The 22,987-nt window shown below is 41.1% G+C and overlaps 1 protein-coding gene across 3 annotated transcripts in view; it reads left to right on the top strand.

The window, feature by feature from the left end:
- The first annotated feature begins 16,539 nt into the window (after nt 1-16,539).
- The window catches only part of LOC135551398 (KH domain-containing, RNA-binding, signal transduction-associated protein 3-like), a 163,933-nt gene continuing 157,485 nt past the window's right edge, over nt 16,540-22,987 (top strand). For all 3 annotated transcript variants that reach the window (XM_064982619.1, XM_064982617.1, XM_064982618.1), the window contains exon 1: nt 16,540-17,033. In XM_064982619.1, coding sequence (XP_064838691.1) covers nt 16,943-17,033 — 91 coding nt within the window. In that variant the 5' untranslated portion in view covers nt 16,540-16,942. The remainder of the gene's footprint in view (nt 17,034-22,987) is intronic.

Genomic DNA, 22,987 nt, shown 5'->3' with positions numbered 1-22,987 from the left:
TCCTAACCTCTGACCTCTCACAGGGCCACCAGCAAGCCAGTCAGACGCTGAGGAACTTGCTGATACAGGTTGAATCCCAAATGGCACCCTATTCGCTATATAGTGCTCTACTTTTGACGGGAGCCCTATGCTTTTGTCAAAAGTAGTGCACTATATAGGGAACAGGGTGCCATTAGGGACATATAAGTAACCTTCCTCCTGGGGCTATTTCTCCTGAGTTATTATCAACTGCTGTGCTGCTGATACGGTCTCTCTGCAATCTGTCCCATAGCAAGGAGGATAAGTGGTAGTGATCTGATCTGAGGTGGGGCCGAGGTCAAAGGGGGATAAAAATGTGTGTGTGCGTTTTCGTATGCTTGCGTGCATGCATGTGTGTGTGTGCCTGAATCCCGGCCAGTGTATCTGTAAAGACACGTACAGTATGTAGAAGGTGAAATAATAAATACTGAAGCTGTTTTCCAGATGCAGCAACAGAATAGTGCAGTAGATTATGATCATCTTAAGTGTTAAGGAGTTTTAATAGCTGAGAATCTACGGATGCAGAGTTGGGTTTTACAATATGCCACAGTTATGAATAGGACACATTTCAGACATGTCCTTCCATCCTCTCCATCCCCACCCCTCAGACAAGGCCAAATCATTACTTTCAACTTAATCGTCCTTCGTGTGGAAATGACACACTCAAAGCCACTGGATCAAATAGCCCGTAGTAATCCTAGAACATAGAGCCTTCAAACCCCCCGCCCCCTCTCATTTCTGATCACAGGGACCGTCAGAGTGTTTCATCCCCCAGCGGCTATAACACAATATATCCTAATGAGCACCATCAACAGTGTGTGTGTGTGTGTGTGTGTGTGTGTTGGTACAAAACATTGGCTATAACTTGCTGACACCAGAATCATAGAAAAGGAATGTTTATCTATGTCTATGGTCAGAATATTGAGTCTCACATTAAGTAGTATGTTGCATTGGTTAGGCCTATATGCTGTGGGCTTAAATCTATGACATTCTGTAAAAACGACTAGCTGGAACAGTCGGAGTGGTTGGCTGTAAATGCCCTCATGCACTAGTAATTTACATTGGCTGCTAAAGGTCTGACCAACTACAGGGTTGTCCAGTCAGAAAAGGTAGATGCTCAGGCTCAAAACTATAGTGTATTGTCACCACACATACACTGGAAACCAGCTACCACTTGAAGTATTTAACGTGGCTCAATAAAAAGAATAACAAATACAATCATGAGGATTCATGTTTACAATCATGAGATTAATTAATATACTGTACATCATGCAGAAGAGCAAACTAGCATAATATAAGAATACAATTGAAAGCAATAGTATAACATGCAAACACAGTGCTATTCACACGTACTAGAATACTGTCACAGAAAGATAAATAGCCAACACAGGGCAATTAAGGTTTAGGAACATCTGGGGTGTAATCATTAGGAACCAAACAGAACCAAATGGAAGAAAACAGAACAAAATGAGGAGGAACCTAAATGAATTTGTCCAATAGAAACTCCCGTTTTTGTTGCAAAACCTTTCCTGTTTATAACTGTTTGCTACGGTTTGGACTAATGATTACACTCCTGGCATTATCTGCAGCCAGGGCCGGTTCCAGGCATAAGCATCAGACAAAAAAGGAATGACTTCAAAGTTAAACAAACCATATACAGCTCCGGTCAAAAGTTTGGACACATTCAAGGGTTTTTCTTTATTTGAACTATTTTATACATTGTAAAATAATAGTGAAGACATCAAAACTATAAAATAACACATATGGAATCATGTAGTAACCAAAAAGTGTTAATCAAATCAAAATGACATTTTAGATTTTAGATTCTTCAAAGTAGCCACCCTTTGCCAACTTCTTAGGGCTAGGCCCCTTTTTTCTAATTTTCCGCCTGAATGACATGCCCAATGTAAACTGCCTGTTGCTCAGGCCCTGAAGCCAGGATATGCATATAATTGGTACCATTGGAAAGAAAACACTTTGAAGTTTGTAGAAATGTTAAAAGAATGTAGGAGAATATAACCCCATAGATATAGTAGGAGAAAATCCAAAGACAAAACCAACAGGAATTGTTTTTTGAGAGAGACCATCCTCTTACAATGGCAAGTATAAGGTCATACTGAAAATTAGCTTCCTGGATGCAATTCCTAAGGCTTCCACAGGGTGTCAGCAGTCTACTTGCAAGGTTTCAGCCTTGTAACTTCAAAATTAATAAGAAATAACAGTTTTAGTAGAAGGACACAGTCTTGGAAATTTGTGTTTGCGCGCGCCATGAAGACAGGACGCACCTGCTAAAATTGGTTTCTTAATGAACTTACTTCTTTCCGAAAAAAATATTATAGTTTGATTGCATTTGAGGGTTTCTGAGGAGTAAATAGAAACATATTTTGACTTGTTTAAACAAAGTTAAGTGGTAGATTTTCGGATTCCTTTCTCTGCATGTTGAACAAGTGGGTTACTCAAATCGATGGCTCCAACTAAACAGACTTTTTGGGATATAAAGAAGGATTTTATCTAACAAAACCACACTACATGTTGTAGCTGGGACACTTTGGATGGCAATTCAGAGGAAGATTTTCAAAAAGTAAATGACTATTTAATCGCTATTTGTGAATTTATGAAACCTGATTCAGTGGAAAAATATTTTGATGTCAGGCACTTTCCTCAAACAATCACATGGCATGTTTTCACTGTAAAAGCTACTGTAAATTGGACAGTGCAGTTAGAATAACACGAATTTAAGCTTTCAACCAATATAAGACACTTATATGTAACTAAATGTTTAATATTTATAATTTTTATGATTATCTTTTTGAATTTGTACCCTCCAATTTCACTGGTAAGTTGTCCCATTAGCAGGACTCCTAGCCTTAATGACTTTTAAAGATCCTTATCACTCTGAGATTTCTGTCTGTCTGTCTGTCTGTCTGTCTGTCTGTCTGTCTGTCTGTCTGTCTGTCTGTCTGTCTGTCTGTCTGTCTGTCTGTCTGTCTGTCTGTCACTGCTCTGTGTGATTACCTGCAGTCGTCTCTGTGCTGACAGGAATGTTCCCCCTGCAGCTGTAAAACCCAGCCACACAGCAAGAACCAAACACCGGCACCTCTGGGTTGGGAGGCAGCCGCCACCAATTACCTTATTTTCATGCCCTCCCTTATCTCCGTTTTCTTCTCTCTATTCTTACTTAGGATTGGTGGGAGAGGAGAGTGGAATTCCCATTCTCTAATAGTGGCTCGTCTGCACGCAATAACTGTAGCTCAACCAACATCTTCAAGCTGTTCCATGATGTTTGTTGATTAGAATAAATAGACCCTTATCTTTCCCAATTATCTCCTGAACAGCTCCGATTCGAGCAGTCGTCTTCATGTGGGGGTCATTTAGTATCTTATTCCTTATCATATTAGCCTCACTGGACTGAGAAGTATTTTAACAAATCTAAGATACAGTATATGAAAGTTTTTTTATTTGATTTATAAAAAAAATAAAAAATCACCTTTATTGAACCAGGTAGGCTAGTTGAGAACAAGTTCTCATTTACAACTGCGACCTGGACAAGATCAAGCAAAGCAGTGCGACACAAACAACAACACAGAGTTACACATGGAATAAACAAGCGTACAGTCAATAACACATTAGAAAAAAGAAAGTCTATACAGTGTGTGCAAATTGCGTAAGGAGGTAAGGCAATAAATGGGCCATAGTAGCGAAGTAATTACAGTTTAGTAAATTAACACTGGAGTGATAGATAATGATGTGCAAGTAGAAATACTGGTGTGCAAAAGAGCAGAAAAGTAAATAAAAACAATATGGGGATGAAGTAGGTAGATTGGATGGGCTATTTACAGATGGGCTATGTACAACTGCAGCGATTTGAAGCAAAATCTCTCGCACAATACCCCCTGAAATTACATGTTGTTCATCATTTCTTCAATTTGATTGATACAACATTTTGTATCATTACATTATTTATTTTCCCCTTTATGGTTGTTGTTAATGGTTCACTTTTTAGGATGAAAGAACAACTAACCCTTTGAATATATCTGTCATTGTCCCTTTATTCATTCAACAGAGCTGGGAGGAGAAGGGGTCTCTGTGCACCATGTGTGAAATCTCACCACATTCCAATGCCCTCGCCCTGGGGTCATGTCCCCCCGCCTCTCTTGTCTATATTTTGTTTTTCTAGGATACAGAGACCTGTAAGCAATTATGATTTCATATGATTATTTATCTGTGGGGAAACCCAGTACCCCAATTCTACATGGGGGAAAAGAGGGCGAGGAGGGTGTGTGTGTGCTGTAGCATGTCGACGACAGCGCTGGCTGTAATGAAGGTAAACTAACCATGGCTGTACTGAAGTTCTACTAACCAAGGCTGAAGGTCTACTAACCAAGGCTGAAGGTCTACTAACCAAGGCTGAAGGTCTACTAACCAAGGCTGAAGGTCTACTAACCATGGCTGTAAGTCCACTAACCATGTCTGTACTGTAGGTCTACTAACCATGTCTGTACTCTAGGTCTACTAACAATGTCTGTACTGTAGGTCTACTAACCATGTCTATAGGTCTAATAAGCATGTCTGTACTGTAGGTCTACTAACCATGTCTGTACTGTAGGTCTACTAACCATGTCTGCACTGTAGCTCTGCTAACCATGTCTGCACTGTAGCTCTGCTAACCATGTCTGTTGGTCTACTAACCATGTCTGCACTGTAGCTCTGCTAACCATGTCTGTTGGTCTACTAACCATGTCTGTTGGTCTACTAACCATGTCTGTACTGTAGGTCTACTAATCATCTCTGTACAGTAGTTCTGCTAACCATGTCTGTCGGTCTACTAACCATGTCTATAGGTCTAATAACCATGTCTGTACTGTAGGTCTACTAACCATGTCTGTACTGTAGCTCTGCTAACCATGTCTATTGGTATACTAACCATGTCTATAGGTCTAATAACCATGTCTGTACTGTAGGTCTACTAAACATCTCTGTACGGTAGCTCTGCTAACCATGTCTGATGGTCTACTAACCATCTCTATAGGTCTAATAACCATGTCTGTACTGTAGGTCTACTAACCATCTCTGTACGGTAGCTCTACTAACCATGTCTGTTGGTCTACTAACCATCTCTATAGGTCTAATAACCATGTCTGTACTGTAGGTCTACTAACCATCTCTGTACTGTAGGTCTACTAACCATGTCTGTTGGTCTACTAACCATGTCTGTACTGTAGGTCTACTAACCATGTCTGTACTGTAGGTCTACTAACCATGTCTGTACTGTAGGTCTAATAACAATGTCTGTACTGTAGGTCTAATAACCATGTCTGTACTGTAGGTCTCCTAACCATGACTGTACTGTAGGTCTACTAACCATGACTGTACTGTAGGTCTACTAACCATGACTGTACTGTAGGTCTACTAACCATGACTGTACTGTAGGTCTAATAACCATGTCTGTACTGTAGGTCTCCTAACCATGTCTGTACTGTAGGTCTACTAACCATGACTGTACTGTAGGTCTACTAACCATGTCTGTTGGTCTACTAACCATGTCTGTACTGTAGGTCTACTAACCATGACTGTACTGTAGGTCTACTAACCATGACTGTACTGTAGGTCTAATAACCATGTCTGTACTGTAGGTCTAATAACCATGTCTGTACTGTAGGTCTACTAACCATGTCTGTTGGTCTACTAACCATGTCTGTACTGTAGGTCTACTAACCATGACTGTACTGTAGGTCTACTAACCATGACTGTACTGTAGGTCTACTAACCATGACTGTACTGTAGGTCTACTAACCATGACTGTACTGTAGGTCTACTAACCATGACTGTACTGTAGGTCTAATAACCATGTCTGTACTGTAGGTCTAATAACCATGTCTGTACTGTAGGTCTCCTAACCATGTCTGTACTGTAGGTCTAATAACCATGTCTGTACTGTAGGTCTAATAACCATGTCTGTACTGTAGGTCTCCTAACCATGTCTGTACTGTAGGTCTACTAACCATGACTGTACTGTAGGTCTAATAACCATGTCTGTACTGTAGGTCTAATAACCATGTCTGTACTGTAGGTCTAATAACCATGTCTGTACTGTAGGTCTAATAACCATGTCTGTACTGTAGGTCTAATAACCATGTCTGTACTGTAGGTCTAATAACCATGTCTGTACTGTAGGTCTACTAACCATGACTGTACTGTAGGTCTACTAACCATGACTGTACTGTAGGTCTAATAACCATGTCTGTACTGTAGGTCTAATAACCATGTCTGTACTGTAGGTCTAATAACCATGTCTGTACTGTAGGTCTAATAACCATGTCTGTACTGTAGGTCTACTAACCATGACTGTACTGTAGGTCTAATAACCATGACTGTACTGTAGGTCTAATAACCATGTCTGTACTGTAGGTCTAATAACCATGACTGTACTGTAGGTCTAATAACCATGTCTGTACTGTAGGTCTAATAACCATGTCTGTACTGTAGGTCTAATAACCATGTCTGTACTGTAGGTCTAATAACCATGTCTGTACTGTAGGTCTAATAACCATGACTGTACTGTAGGTCTACTAACCATGACTGTACTGTAGGTCTAATAACCATGTCTGTACTGTAGGTCTAATAACCATGTCTGTACTGTAGGTCTAATAACCATGTCTGTACTGTAGGTCTAATAACCATGTCTGTACTGTAGGTCTAATAACCATGACTGTACTGTAGGTCTAATAACCATGTCTGTTGGTCTACTAACCATGTCTGTACTGTAGGTCTACTAACCATGACTGTACTGTAGGTCTACTAACCATGACTGTACTGTAGGTCTAATAACCATGTCTGTACTGTAGGTCTAATAACCATGTCTGTACTGTAGGTCTAATAACCATGTCTGTACTGTAGGTCTAATAACCATGTCTGTACTGTAGGTCTAATAACCATGTCTGTACTGTAGGTCTAATAACCATGTCTGTACTGCAGAAAGAAAACAAAATGCCTTCCCTGAAGATGTCTACATTGGTCTGCTAATACAGGACTAGCAAAGGCCCAGCGCACTACTGTTGTGAACATTTTGTGTGAGTGTTCACCAGCATTTGTAATTTGAGTGTGATAATTATCTGTACACAACCGTTACTCTGATAATACAATATACAAATACTTGCTTGATATTTGTTTTTCAGTTTCTTAAAATACTTTGCAAATGCAACAAATTTCTATGTGGAAACAGAAATGGTCTATTCTTTAATTTGACTAGGTTATCCTGAGCAACTTACAGTAGCATACGTTTTCCCCCGTGAGAATCAAACCCACAACCCTAGTGCTGCAAGCTCCATGCTTTACCAACTGAGCTACATCATTGCCTCATCACAAACAATTTGATGTTTCAATGTTCTCAATTACTGTATTGGTCATTGTTTTTCTTCATGGTGATGGAAAGTCTACAGGTACAACCTAGATGACCAGCCTATAAAGAGTAATGTATATTTACATTAAGTGGTTTGTAACAACGGTAAATTAATACTGCACAAAAAGTGGTTGTTTCCCATATTATTTGACCAAGAAAAATATTTCAATTGAAGTGGTTGTTTTGTGTCTTTGCCCATAACTTTGCACCTTTTGATGTAAATACTCAAGGACAGAGTTTGTTTGTTCTGGATCCCATTATTATGACAATCACAGAGAAAGGGACAAGGCAACAACTCTTACAAGTGCAACTACTGAATCCTGCAAGATACTGTTCTTAATTATACAGCTACCTTTTTTTGCCAAAGCAGAGAGGCTGAAAAAATGTTTTTGCCCACGTTGCAGACGTCTATATCTGTCCGCTAATACAATTAAAGGCCCCTGCACAACTTTTTAAATGAATATATACATGTTCATTCAGCTCTTTCAGGGGGAGTTGCAGCACCCTCAACACCCCTCCTTCCTGCTGCTATGGGATGCAGACACTGTTCTTCTGATGCTCCCAATAAACAGACATGCAGAGACAAGCAGAGACATGTTCATCAGCGAGTCAGTATAGACACAGCCAGTATCCTGTGTAGGAGAAATGTTATGCAGAACAACACCTACTGTAGGTGAGGCTTACAGAAATAGAAAGTACAACATGCGGAGGCAGGCATGTCTGTCCTTCACAGATACAGGTTCATCTTTGCATGAACATAATTAAAATACATGCTGTCTGGACCTGTTGAAAGCAATATTGTGAGGCTGAGAATCCCCTGGGGACAGAAGGTGGTCGGGTGAAAGTACTGGTAATAATTACAGCTGTTGACCAGGTGTCCACTGATTGAATAATAAATTTGTTTTTCATGGTAAATGTCTCGGTGGTAGCCACATGCCATGTACAAAAGTACACCCTGTTCCCTATACTGTGTGTGTGTGGGTGGGTGGGTCAACCTTGGGTTCTTTCCTGCCTGGTGCCATTGATTTGTTTACCTGTGTCGGGCTGACAGCTCTCATTAGGCTTCTGTCACACACACACACACACACACACGCACACGCACACGCACACACACACACACACACACACACACACACACACACACACACACACACACACACACACACACACACACACACACACACACACACACACACACACACACACACACACACACACACACACACACACACACACACTTCCAAAGGAGAACAGTCTCTTCATAGCCAGGGGACACAGAGCTCATCAATGCACCTGATTGATGCTTGCAGTACCATTGTATTGAACACCTGTTTAGTGGATGTAAGCACGCCATTGAGCGACTGCTCCAAGGTGTCCTTCACTTTGTGGTGTTTGAGACGTCTAACAAAAATCTCTTTGAAGGAAGAGGTCAGAACAGACGTTGCACAGTCTAGGTGTGTGTCTCTGAGTTGCCACTCAAACTGTGGAGTATTTTTGACCCTTTATTTAACTAGGCAAGTTAGTTAAGAACAAATTCTTATTTACAATGACGGCCTACTCTAGCCAAACCCGGATGACGCTGGGCCAATTGTGCCCTGCCCTATGGGTAAAGTAACTCTGATGCACAGCTTGAACTTTGAATCAAAGGTGTGGCGATACAGTGCTGGCTATAGCTGCCAGCAAACCAACATATGCTGAGGTTGCTTCCCAAATGGCACCCTATTCCCTATATACTACACTACTTTTGACCAGGGCCCATGATCACAGCAGAAACAGAACACTTCTTATCACAGAGATGGTGATTGTAAGCATCCGTGTAGTTCATGGTTCTGAAATGAGAGTCTTATTTAGGGGCTATTACATGACACCATGCTACTGTGAACATTTCTTGAGCTCTCTTGAGCATCTTAAAGTATTGAACAGGCTATTATGTTTGAATTTAATGATCATCAGAGATTAGTTTTTTCCAATATTTTGGCTTGATGGAATTTAAATGAAATGTATGTCATTGAGTGTTGTGTCCTTATGATACTGCCTGTTGGATTGATAGTAGAATACAGTAAACAGAGTACAGGGTTTTACTATTGTGCTGATACATATTTTCAATAGGAGGCAGTGTTGTCACTTTAAAAATAGCAGCTGATCACCACCAAACACACACATACGCACTAACGCTATCTCTGTAAATGCTGTGAAATTGCCAATCAATCAGGGAGATGATTGATGGCAGGGAAAACCTGTGGAAGATAAAGAGAGAACTGATAGAGAATCACACTGCATATAACATCAGTGGAAGACATTAACACATTGCATATTAGGTCTGTGATGTGAGACGTTAGGCAGACTGCCCACCCATCAGCCCCAAGACACATCACGGCATAATCAGTCCAGAGGTGACAACACAGCTATTCCATCTAGAAGCCGAGCAGGTGAGTTTAGTTTAGTATGGGGAAATTGACATTTGGCAAAGTGTTTTTTTTTGCGTGTTTTTTTTTTTACAGTTGGGAAAGTGTCTTGTTGTTCTTCTTCATTTCGGTTTATCTGTTTGTCAAGCCCTATAAAGTTTAGAAGAGGTACTTTTCTTTGAGTACCAAAGTGTGAGTTGGTTTTTGTGTCATTGTCTTTGTTCTTAATTATAACAGATGGTTGAGTTAACTCAACGGTATCTTTTGTTTTTCATGCAAAGAAAAGCATCATTCTGTGACTATAATGAGAAGAAACACTGTCATGCAGAATTAAAAAAGTGTTTAGATATTTTTTCATGTACTTTCTTTCACATACCCCTTGACTTATTCCACATTTTGTTGTTACAGCCTAAATTCAATATATATTTTTTCACCCATCTACACACAATATTGTGCAAAGCTGATACAGATATACCCAAGACGACTGACTCAAAGGTGTTTCTACAAAGTATTGACTCAGGAGTGTGAGTACTTATGTCAATGAGGTATTTCTGTATTTAATTTTCGATAAATTTGCAAAAATTTCTAAAAACATGTTTTCACTTTGTCATCATGGGTTATTGTGTCTATATGGGTGGGAGAAAAAAAACGATATTTAATCAAATTTAAATTCAGGCTGCAACAAAATGTGGAAAAAGTCAAGGGGTATGATCACTTTCTCAAGGCAATGTACCTGCTCACCAACATTTTGTATAAGTCACCCCAGGCCATTATAAAGGTGAATACTGTCTGAAGAGACTGTATGAAACACAGACTAGAAAGCTAGCACATTACAGTCTGTGGCTAAAATACTGCTAGCGCTACGTGGTACCGCAATTCCGTGTGCAACAGAAACTATGATTCACTGAAACCTCTGGGTTTATAGGTCTCGGCCATCTTCAGTTACTGGTGTCATTAATATTATACTTACTGTGTTGAGGTACTAAATGTGAGGCCACTTTGGAGCAGCAGGGAATCAGGTAGAGGCTCAATGTGAAGATAAAACACACTCTCTGTCAATGTAATGACTCAGTCCTCTGTTACACCTTCGTCTGATAACTGGAGCCATGTGTGGTTTTGTGTGTGTGTGTGTGTGTGTGTGTGTGTGTGTGTGTGTGTGTGTGTGTGTGTGTGTGTGTGTGTGTGTGTGTGTGTGTGTGTGTGTGTGTGTGTGTGTGTGTGTGTGCGCGCGTGCGTGCATTTAAATCCTTTCACTGCTCCCGCAGTGGCCTAAGAATGATGAAAACAAGTTACTTCACCAACTTTGATTCCCCTTTCTTTGGAAATAGATGTCTTGCAGGAGTTTTTCTCTGTTAAATAACAACATTGCTGGAAGAGATGTTTGTCTCTGGTTCCAGCCAGGTCACCAGTGATACAAGTCAGTGTTCAACGTCCATCCAGGTCTGAGGACATCTGGAGATGACGTGGATACCGGCCTCTATGGGCAACAGTGAGCGCTGTTACCTTCAACTAGGTTTTGGTTTTGCTAATATTTTGTGGATGGCGATGGTCGTAAGCATGTGATTCCAAAGGTTGCAAGTTCAAATCCAGCAATAGAAAGTTGATTTTGAGACATTTGATTTTTAGCCTATCCCAAACCTTAACTCTTACCTTAACCATTCAGAGTTAATTCCTTAACATTAAGATTTCGGGGGTGAATGATTAAACTTAACCCTGACCTTAAAATTGTGGAGTTGATGTTTGAGAAATATGGATGAATGTCTAATTCTGACTTGAGACTGTGAGAGCTAGTTGCTGGTTCAGATATAGAGCAGGAAGAACAATACTTTGTTTAGTTTGGAGACAACTCTTTTCAAAGACGACCAAGAGCAACAGATGGCTGCATATGTATAAATACGTCCTCTTTTCAGAAAAGGAGATTACTCCATTTGATCCTGTTTTTATGGCCCATGAAAGAGAGATTAAATTGTAAGCTGTTTCATAACATATTTTTTTTCTTCTTTACAGCTAAACATTCGTAAACAGGTGTCTGGACAATTACTGGGCAAGGTTTCAGTGAGGATTAATATCTGAGGTTGGAGATGAGAAGGGGAATTCAAAATATCACTATTAGCTACATTGTTATGTCATATCACATGCTACTGTGTAGGACTGTGACTGTCTCCAGCGTTTGCATCAGCTCGATTAAATATATATGAAATACCAAACAAAGTATGACATTTAAAAATACTTTCCTGTTCTGTGTGGATCATTGTCAGAATGTGCAGTTAGCTGAACATGGCACTGACTGCAGAATGCTACATTAGAATATGTTAAGCATGCTGTTACCTATAACTACTGTATATAAACCTATGATATACCACCCGAGCAGTTCTTCCAGAGTAAGTAAACAAAGGCTCACATCAGAGTTTGTTGAGGACAAAGACAAAAGCATTGAACCAGCCCTGCTCATAGCTTCTGGGTCGCATCTCAGTCAAGTTATTGAGAAGGAGGAGAGAAACTTCTCTCAACCTTTGGTAATCTTCATTATATAATCTGTTCTTATCATCCTACATGCTATATAACGCCCACCTGGGGCATACCTCTGCATCCTCCACACATATCGACAGGAGCCTCTATTTTGACCACATCTCCCACTGAAATAATGATTTTACTTGAGTTAGAAGCACCTGTTCATCCCTTCATAGTGTAAATTATGTAGACTATCCGTTCTGTAAAAACACTTCTCAACTTCTGGGCTGATATGCTGCTGTGGGTTCCCTTTGTGTTCAAGTCAAACTCGTTCCTCATTTTATACAATCAGTCAATTATAGATGAGCGTTTCTGTGATATGAGCAAATATTCACGAGACATTCCATACGTTTCTATACAGTGACTCGCATGATACTTTAACTAATTCTTTGATGAAACGTCTAATTCAATCCAGGCCTAAATCTGATCCTGCATTATCAACACAACTGTAGTGATATGGGCAATACACATTGAGCAGAACATAGAAAACACGTAGGCCTAGTTGAATAAAATAAAATATAGATCATGGTTGTTTTGTAGAGAAAATGCAATGAATGGCATAATAAATGCACAGACTTTCTTATAGAGTCAGCGTGACCTATATAGTAAGGTGGATGGACTTCCTATTGAATGGTTGTCTTAAGTGAAAGGAACCCGAGGAGTCTTGTATCAAAACAATCCATTCCTAAAGGTAATCAGAGAAGAAAAGCCCACTTAGTTTCAAGTAGTTGTGGTTCAATCTTCTCTGATTCAAATCAGATTGAAACACCCTACAGAAGCGATGCATTGTGTTATAATCTCTTCATGGCCAAAAGGCATGGCGGTCATCCTCTCCCCTGTTAAAGTCTTGTTCGTCATTTTAAACCATGGTAAAAAAAATATACCACAGGTGGTTGGTGGCACCTTAATTGGGGAGGACGGGCTCGTAGTAATGGTTGATGCAGAATTAGTGGAATGGTTTCCATGTGTTTGATGCCATTCCATTGACTCCGTTCCAGCCATTATTATGAGCTATTCTCCCTTCAGCAGCCTCCTGAAATCGCCCACATGTTGCAACAGAAAACCGAGCCATACAGAACAGTTGACGTCGTTGGCTACCCGTCAAGCCATGGTCAGCTACCCGTCAAGCCATGGTCAGCTACCCGTCAAGCCATGGTCAGCTACCCGTCAAGCCATGGATGACCGAATCTGCTGTCAGGACTAAACGCTAAACCAATTCGTTAAGACCAGCAGTTAAGAGTTGTTTTTTAAAGAGCCCACAGCTTGAATGTGACATATGACAACCTGGTCTCAGATCGTTTCATATTATTCTGTAACTAAATCCAAGCCACTCCAGTTAGTATGAAATGTTACGTTTCGTATGGTATATATACATTTGTGCATGTCCATCACCCATTTTGTAAGATATGTTATGAATTACAATTCATATGTTAATTTATGCATGAATTTGCGAACCGTATAATATGTTACAAATTTGCAAAACGTACTATATTTTACAAATTAGCAAAACGTATGATATGTTACAAATTCTAGGAGCTATTAAGGAGTTAGGTTAAAGGGTTAAGGTTAGGTTTAGGGAAAGGGTTAGCTAAAGGGGTTAGGGTTAGGGGAAGGGTTAGCTAACATGCTAGGTAGTTGCTAGCAGTTGAAAAGTTGCTAATTATCTCAAATGCAAAGTTGTCCCTGATGAGATGTGAACTTTTTTTATTTATATATTTATTTTATTTCACCTTTATTTAACCAGGTAGGCCATTTGAGAACAAGTTCTCATTTACAACTGCGACCTGGCCAAGATAAAGCAAAGCAGTGCGACACAAACAACAACACAGAGCTACACATGGAATAAACAAACATACAGTCAATAACACAATAGAAAAGTCTATATACTGTACAGTGTGTGCAAATGAGGCAAGATAAGGGAGGTAAGGCAATAAACTTGCATCCTTTGGGTTGCTAGACATAAGATATGCTCAGAATTCCAGCTAAGTGGCTAACGTTAGCTAGCTGGCTAACTTTAGCTAGGCTAGGGGTTAAGGTTGAGTTTAGGAGTTAAGTTAAAGGGTTAAGGTTAGGGTTAGGGTTAGCTAAAAGGGTTAGGGTTAGCTAAAAGGGTTAGGGATAGGGGAAGGGATAGCTGACATGCTAAGTAGTTGCAAAGTTTCTGTGATGAGATTTGAACTCACATCCTTTGGGTCGTTAGACAAATAACCATCTGTCTTCTACAAGCATGCCAAACATAACATAGCATACTCATTTCAGTGTCCCGGATTTGATAAGTAGTATGTTAAATCTAGTCTATGGGACAACGCTGCAAATGAACCTTTTTAGTAATTATTATTTCCCCCACATTGTATAACATGCAACTCTCAAAGTGAACCTAAATGCTATGTCTCATTTCTAGAATCGGTTCTGTTGAAACTACAACAAAGAGTGCCTATGTACAGTATGTAGCATAACACATTTACACTAAAAAATACATTGGACACTGATATAAGGTATTGGTACATACAGTGCATTCAGGAACAATTCAGACCCCTTGACTTTTCCACATTTTGTTACATTACAGTAATATTCTAAAATTAATTAATTATTTATTATTTTTCTCATTATTTTTCTCATCAATCTACACACAATACCCCATAATGAAAAATCAAAAACAGGTTTGTAGAAATGTTTGCATATATATATATATATTTTTAAATGAGGTGCGTCGCTGCTCAGATATTTTCAGGTCTCTCCTTAGATGTTCAAGTCTGGGCTCTGGCTGGGCCACTCAAGGACATTCAGAGACTTGTCCTGAAGCAACTCCTGCATTGTTTTGGCTGTGTGCTTAGGGTCGTTGTCCTGTTGGAAGGTTAACCGTCACCCCAGTCTGAGGTTTTGAGTGCTCTGGAGCAGGTTTTTATGAAGGATCTCTCTGTACTTTTCTCCGTTCATCTTTCCTTCAACCCTGACTAGGCTCCCAGTCTCTTCCGCTGAAAAACATCCCCACAGCATACTGCTGCCACCACCATGCTTCACCGTAGGGATGGTGCCAGGTTTCCTCCAGACATGATGCTTGGCATTCAGGCCAAATAGTTCAATCTTGGTTTCATCAGACCAAAAAATCTTGTTTCTCATGGTCTGGGAGTCCTTTAGGTGCCTTTTGGCAAACTCCAAGCTGGCTGTCATGTGCCTTTTACTGAGGAGTGGCTTCCGTCTGGCCACTCTACCATAAAGGCCTGTTTGGTGGAGTGCTGTGGAGATGGTTGGCCTTTTGGTTCTCCCATCTCCACAAAGGAAGTCTGTAGCTCTGTCGGAGTGACCATCGGGTTCTTGGTCACCTCCCTGACCAAGGCCCTTCTCCCCCGATTGCTCAATTTGGCTAGACAGTCAGCTCTAGGAAGAGTCTTGGTGTTTCCAAACTTCTTCCATTTAAGAACGATGAAGGCCACTGTGTTCTTGGGGACCTTCAATGCTGCGGAAATGTTTTGGTGCCCTTCTCCAGATCTGTGCCTCGACACAATCCTGTCTCAGCGTTCTAAGGAAAATTCCTTCAACCTCATGGCTTGGTTGTTGCTCTTACATGCACTTGCAACTGTGGGACCTTATATAGACAGGTGTGTGCCTTTTCAAATCATATCCAATCTATTGCATTTATCACAGGTGGACTCCAATCAAGTTGTAGAAACAGCTCAAGGATTATCAGTGGAAACAGGATGCACCTGACCTCAATTTCGAGTCTCAGAGCAAAGGGTCAGAATCCTTATGTAAATAAATAAGGTATTTTTTTAATAAACTTTTATAAATATATATATTTTTTAAATTTGAACAAATTTCTAACAAATAGTTTTCGCTTCGTCATTATGGGGTATTGTGTGTAGATTGATGAGGATTTGTTTTTATTTAATCAATTTTAGAATAAACTATAACAAAATGTGGGAAAAGTCAAGTGGTCTGTATACCTTCCGAACACACTGTATGTGCATATTGATTTGCTATTGGGTTTTGGCATATTTGTTTTGTACAATTTAACAATCTGATGAGACAGACTCTTGTTAATGTTCATGTAATTCAGCTCGTTGCTGGCTCGTGTCACATCTAACAACACATAGCCTTGCGCCGCGGAATCAGCACCAAGGACAGTTCCAACTGTTCCGCTCGCTCTCGAGCGCCCGCCCCATAACGACTACATTCCATTGGGTTGCACACTGATCAGCAACCAATAGTAGAGGAGCTGGAATGAGCCCTCGTTGCTACTGGAGACGTTCTGTGGGATCTTCAAAGATCTTGTTTACAGAACGCAGAGAGCCTCTAGTTCGGCGGTGTTGCATGCGAGGGGTCTGCACGGTCACGGTGAACATATAGGCTACTACACCGCCGGGATAACGGAATTCCTACCAGAGACACCCGCGCACAGACAGTTTTTGTTCGATGTTACAGCTTTGAACTACTTATGCGATGTTGTTATAGTGACTGCAAATGACATTGCCGCATTTCTTTTCTTTTTTTAAAGAATTTACCGCGGATATTTTCGGTGAGGGCAGGTGTTGGGAATAAGGCGAGGTTTTTGAATTGTATCTCTTCTGAATCATTTTGTGGACGGCGTGGACCAAAGGCACGGGACGAGATGGATACCGAAAAGTACTTACCGGAGCTGATGGCGGAGAAGGACAAACTGGACCCCACGTTTCATCACTCTCTACGATTACTAGATCAAGGTAAGAAAAGAAAACATCCCAATTTATTATGGGACGTTTCTACGGTATAGCTTGGAGCACTAACCTATACTGTCTGAGTTATGTTGTTGGTTGGGTTATGTTGGTGCCACTTTGAAATACTATTACACTTTAAAGACATGTTTAACGTTTTCATTAGGTGCTGTTCCAAATGGACCATGATAAAGACCAGCTCCGCACACAGGCTATTTAATGTATTCCAGAACCAGCACATTTGATTCTACTAAGGGCTTGTTGATTAGTTGAACATATGAATAACTGTCTGGAATACATCCGATACGTTGAATGATACAGACAGCGACTACGCTATACAATGCCATGCATTTCGGTTAGCCTGTACATAAAGAAACGTTCAATCATAATTGTAAAACACCACTCTTTTTTACACAATGTAGGCCTACAGTATTTGGTAATACTACATGTCTCTATGTTGGCATACGACTACTATGATGAACTGATAACGATGTAGGAGCTTCTCCAAGTAGCTCAGTCATCCAGCACTGAGGCATGTGTAAATGATGATGTTAACAGTGGAATCAAACACATTGTCATTATACGTTGGATTTGTTTTCCCCTTTGAAGAACTTGACTTGATTCTAATGCAATTGGGCAGATGGAAGCGCGTGTTCCACAGCGATTTGAATGGAAGACTGTTTAATTAATCCATTGCTGAGACGTCTGCGCGCCGAGCATACCGTTTGCTTTGAAGCTGTCAGAATTTTGCAAATACTTCCAGATGCACTCCCTTGGATCCATTCTGGCGGTAAGAGCACTGGAATAGCATCCTAATACATCCTTGAAATAGCACTCGTAAATGAGCTTAGTCTCTAGTGCTGTCTGCCGGGATTTCAGGAAATAAAATCATATTTGCAAAATGGCTATACCTCGCTAAGCTTTGAAGAAAACTTATCAAATCAAATCAAATGTATTTATATAGCCCTTCGTACATCAGCTGATATCTCATAGTGCTGTACAGAAACCCAGCCTAAAACCCCAAACAGCAAGCACTGCAGGTGTAGAAGCACAGTGGCTAGGAAAAACTCCCTAGAAAGGCCAAAACCTAGGAAGAAACCTAAAGAGGAACCAGACTGTGAGGGGTGGCCAGTCCTCTTCTGGCTGTGCCGGGTGGAGATTATAACAGAACATGGCCAAGAAGTTCAAATGTTGATAAATGACCAGCATGGTAAAATAATAATAATCACAGGCAGAACAGTTGAAACTGGAGCAGCAGCACGGCCAGGTGGACTGGGGACAGCAAGGAGTCATCATGCCAGGTAGTCCTGAGGCATGGTCCTAGGGCTCAGGTCCTCCGAGAGAGAGAAAGAAAGAGAGAAAGAGAGAGAGAATTAGAGAGAGCATACTTAAATTCACACAGGACACTGGATAAGACAGGAGAAGTACTCCAGATATATCAAACTGACCCTAGCCCCCCGACACATAAACTACTGCAGCATAAATACTAAAGGCTGAGACAGGAGGGGTCAGGAGACACTGTGGCCCCATCCGATGATACCCCCGGACAGTGCCAAACAGGAAGGATATAACCACACCCACTTTGCCAAAGCACAGCCCCCACACCACTAGAGGGATACCTTCAACCACCAACTTACCATCCAAAGACAAGGCCGAGTATAGCCCACAAAGATCTTCGCCACGGCACAACCCAAGAGGGGGCGCCAACCCAGACAGGAAGATCACATCAGTGTCTCGACCCATTCAAGTGACGGGACGGCATGAAAGAGCACCAGTAAGCCAGTGACTCAGTCCCTGTAATAGGGTTAGAGGCATAGGGTTAGAGGCAGAGAATCACAGTGGAAAGAGAGGAACCGGCCAGGCAGAGACAGCAAGGGCGTTTCGTTGCTTTCCGTTCACCTTCACACTTCTGGGCCAGACTACACTCAATCATATGACCCACTGAAGAGATGAGTCTTAAGTAAAGACTTAAAGGTTGAGACCGAGTTTACGTCTCTCACATGGGTAGGCAGACCATTCCATAAAAATGGAGCTCTATAGGAAAAAGCCCTGCCTCCAGCTGTTTGCTTAGAAATTCTAGGGACAATTAGGAGGCCTGCGTCTTGTGACCGTAGTGTACGTGTAGGTATGTACGGCAGGACCAAATCAAAGAGATAGGTAGGAGCAAGCCCATGTAATGCTTTGTAGGTTAGCAGTAAAACCTTAAAATCCGCCCTTGCCTTGACAGGAAGCCAGTCTAGGGAGGCTAGCACTGGAGTAATATGATCACATTTTTTGGTTCTAGTCAGGATTCTAGCAGCCGTATTTAGCATTAACTGAAGTTTATTTAGTGCTTTATCCGGGTAGCCGGAAAGTAGAGTATTGCAGTAGTCTAACCTAGAAGTGACAAAAGCATGGATTTATTTTTCTGCATCATTTTTGGACAGAAAGTTTCTGATTTTTGCAATGTTACGTAGATGGAAAAAAAGCTGTCCTTGAAACAGTCTTGATATGTTCGTCAAAAGAGAGATCAGGGTCCAAAGTAATGCCGAGGTCCTTCACAGTTTAATTTGAGACGACTGTACAACCATTAAGATTCATTGTCAGATTCAACGGAAGATCTCTTTGTTTCTCGGGACCTAGAACAAGCATCTCTGTTTTGTCCGAGTTTAAAAGTAGAAAGTTTGCAGCCATCCACTTCCTTATGTCTGAAACACAGGCTGAAACACAAAAACAACGTATGATTTGTATACTAGGCTACTGGCCACCTAATTGTAACGACTGTGTTGTCTTTATTACATGTATTCAGCTACTGATGTAACATGTACATCCACAGTTGTTGAACTGTACCTGTACCTGACACACAAGAGAGAAATACATAGACTACTGGATACAATATTCCTATAGAGTAGTATTCAGCTGTGTACCATGCTCCATGAAGAGTAACCGTCCCTGAGACCGTGATGACTTGCGTTGACTCCCTGAGCGAATGCCTAGGCTTTAGCTCAGTGGGCTAACACGGTTGTGTGGCATTCCGGAGCCCACTCTGTACCCAGTCCCATTTTGTACCCGTTATGGATAGATTGTTCAGTTTTATGAAAGTGAAATAGCCTATAGCTAAAAGTATTGAGTTGGGCAATACTGGAAAGAATAGCTGAAAGCATTTAGTTAGGTTAATAGCAGGACAGAAGGGCCTTTATGAATGTGTTTCTGTCAGCTCTCTCACGTAGAGCTGAATCACGGAGATAAGAGCGTATTTTACTCAGCACTTTCTCCTTATCAGCTGGTTTCAATTCGTAAAATTTGTTTGGCCTTTTTCTCCAGCACAGATTTCCTAGCTTGCCATGAGAGGTAAATGTGATTTGAAGGAAATATACATTTGGTTTAACGTAGCACCTGTTTCTTCGACAGAGTGTCGCTGAGGGTTCACATAAATTGTAGAAATGAACGAGCCAATGCTTTCAATGGAGTTGGAGGAGTACGATTCTTAATATTTCACAAGCATTTCCACTGCAATATATCAACTCTTGGAGTTAACAGATTCATTTAAGATTTACTTAAACTTGTGATGTTCTAGGGACGTGTCCCAAATACCACCCTATCCCCTACAGTACATTTGTTTTGAACTATTATAGTGCAATATATAGGTCAAAAGTAGTGTACTATATAGAGAACAAGGTGTCGCATTTCATCAACCAAACAAGGCTCAGAGCTGCCATGAGTCGGTCAGTTGGAGCCAGTAACTGTCCTTAACAGCCAGTAACAGTCAGTAACAGTTTGCCACAAACTCCAAAATCTAAATACTGTTATCTCCCTCTTACGAAACAGATGGCACATGATGCAATTGAACAGAGCTCTACTTTAAGCACTTCTCTAATATAACACTTCTTCTGGCATCTTCCCCACCAGCTCCCGACTTGATTATGTAATTGGCTGGGGACATGAGCAGATCTACCGAGAGTAAGCACACACAGAGACAGACAGTGAGTGGCCGCATACTAGATAACTCAATGTCTGGAGAGATACACTTACTAGGGAAAATGGGGGGGCATTATTTGAAGATGGGAGTTTAGATACCTGTACCATACTGTAGGTATACTGTAGGACGGCAAGTAGCCTAGTGGTTAGAGAGTTGGGCCAGGTTAGAATATCCGAGCCGTCAAGGTGAAAAATCTGATGATGTGTCCTCGAGCAAGGCACTTTACCCTACTTTGCTGTAGGGTCGCCGTACTACTCTGGCTGACCCTGTAAAACAACACCTTTCACTGCACCTATCCGGTGTGTGTTACACTAGTTTTAATTTAAAAAACGAAATAATTTGATCTAATAGATAAGCACCTCTGCTGGAAAACATTTCATAAAATACTTATACAGCCACAGCTCCAGCGAGGCCTGTTTAGTATTGATTTCACTGCTGACATGAGTTGATGTAAATATCTTGTCATGTATCTAATTAGATACATTGAAGTGTTGATTTAACTACAAGAAGAAAATAATTTAAAGGAATTCCAAGGGACTGCTTTCGGCTGTGATAACCTCACATGGAATACAACATTGTTGAAAAGATTGTGTTTAGCTTATAGGGATTTCTTGTTTTAAACTATAGAAACAACATCCAATATTTTAAGGTAAAAAAATAAAAATAAAAAAAACCTGCTATATCCACTTCAATGCAGATATACAGTTCTACCCGCTATAACTTGTTTTGTTACATGTCAAACATGCTGCTCACTCCAAGTATTCCAGGACCTTCTGCCCATCTCTGTGGAGCCAACCCTGGTTCTGCACATGAACAGAACAGCTCTTCCACTAGTTCTATATGATACCTTATCTTATAATTGTCTGTTCCGCTGTAGGAGCCCAGCACAGTGTTTGTATTACATTAAAGAGCTCCGCTTGGTAGAACAGATTAGGCCACAATGGAAGGAACCCAGAGTAAAATGATCCTAGCACTTCTGAACAATGATATGAGCAGGTGTGTGGTGCATTACATTACAGTCCATTACATAACTTCTTTCAGAATATCTCCTGTAGCAGTAGGTTCATACATACAGTATACAGGGTTCCAAAAGGGTCCTGCGGCTGTCTACATAGGGGAACCCTTTTTGGTTCCATGTAGAACCCTTTTTGGTTCCAGGTAGAACTCTTTTGGGTTCCATGTAGAACCCTCTGTGGAAGAGTTCTACATGGAACCCAAAACGGCTCTACCTAGAACCAAAAGGGTTCTAAATCTTAACAAAAGGGGTTCTTCAAAGTGTTCTCCTATGGGGACGCCATTAGAACCCTTTTTGGTTCTATATAGCACCTTTTCTTCTAGGAATGTATCCCTCTAGCATCAGCAGAAAGAGAAGCTATTCAGCATAGCATTAGATGGTCTTAGATTGGCCCCAAAATGCACTGTGTCTGTGTGCACTGCAGACTAGTACAGTAAAGCACCCACCCTATTCCCTGTATACAGTAGTGCACTCCTTTTGACCAATGGTGCTATTTTGGACGCATCATAGGAACGCACACCCAGCAGTGAGCAGAAATAGGCCTTGGCAGAGCATCAAAGCCTGGGATACTGTTGTGTTGCTCGGGAAACGGTGGTTGATAGTGATAAACATCGGTGGCAGGCCAGCACGCTGAGCTAGTCGCCTACACACGGAGACAGATACAGAACAGAAGGGGGTCCACTTACTCTGGGATCTGACCTACAGATATACTGTTATGCTTTTGAACTCACAGGTGAAGTGAGAGAGAGAGAGAGAGAGAGAGAGAGAGAGAGAGAGAGAGAGAGAGAGAGAGAGAGAGAGAGAGAGAGAGAGAGACCCAGCAACCGCTTTAAATTCAGACTAGTAGTGCAGGGTTGCAGTGTGTAAGGTGTTGAGTGTTGCTGTGTGTGTGTGTGTGTGCTGTGGCTCAGAGGTCTTTGGTGTTTGCTGAGTGCTGTCCCAGAAGACTCTACAGGAGGGTGAGATGTAGGCCTAACACAGACTGAGACA

The sequence above is a fragment of the Oncorhynchus masou genome, chromosome 13, assembly GCF_036934945.1.
Source record: "Oncorhynchus masou masou isolate Uvic2021 chromosome 13, UVic_Omas_1.1, whole genome shotgun sequence".
Classification (NCBI taxonomy): Eukaryota; Metazoa; Chordata; class Actinopteri; order Salmoniformes; family Salmonidae; genus Oncorhynchus; species Oncorhynchus masou.
This window is presented reverse-complemented; position numbering and strand designations above follow the sequence as displayed.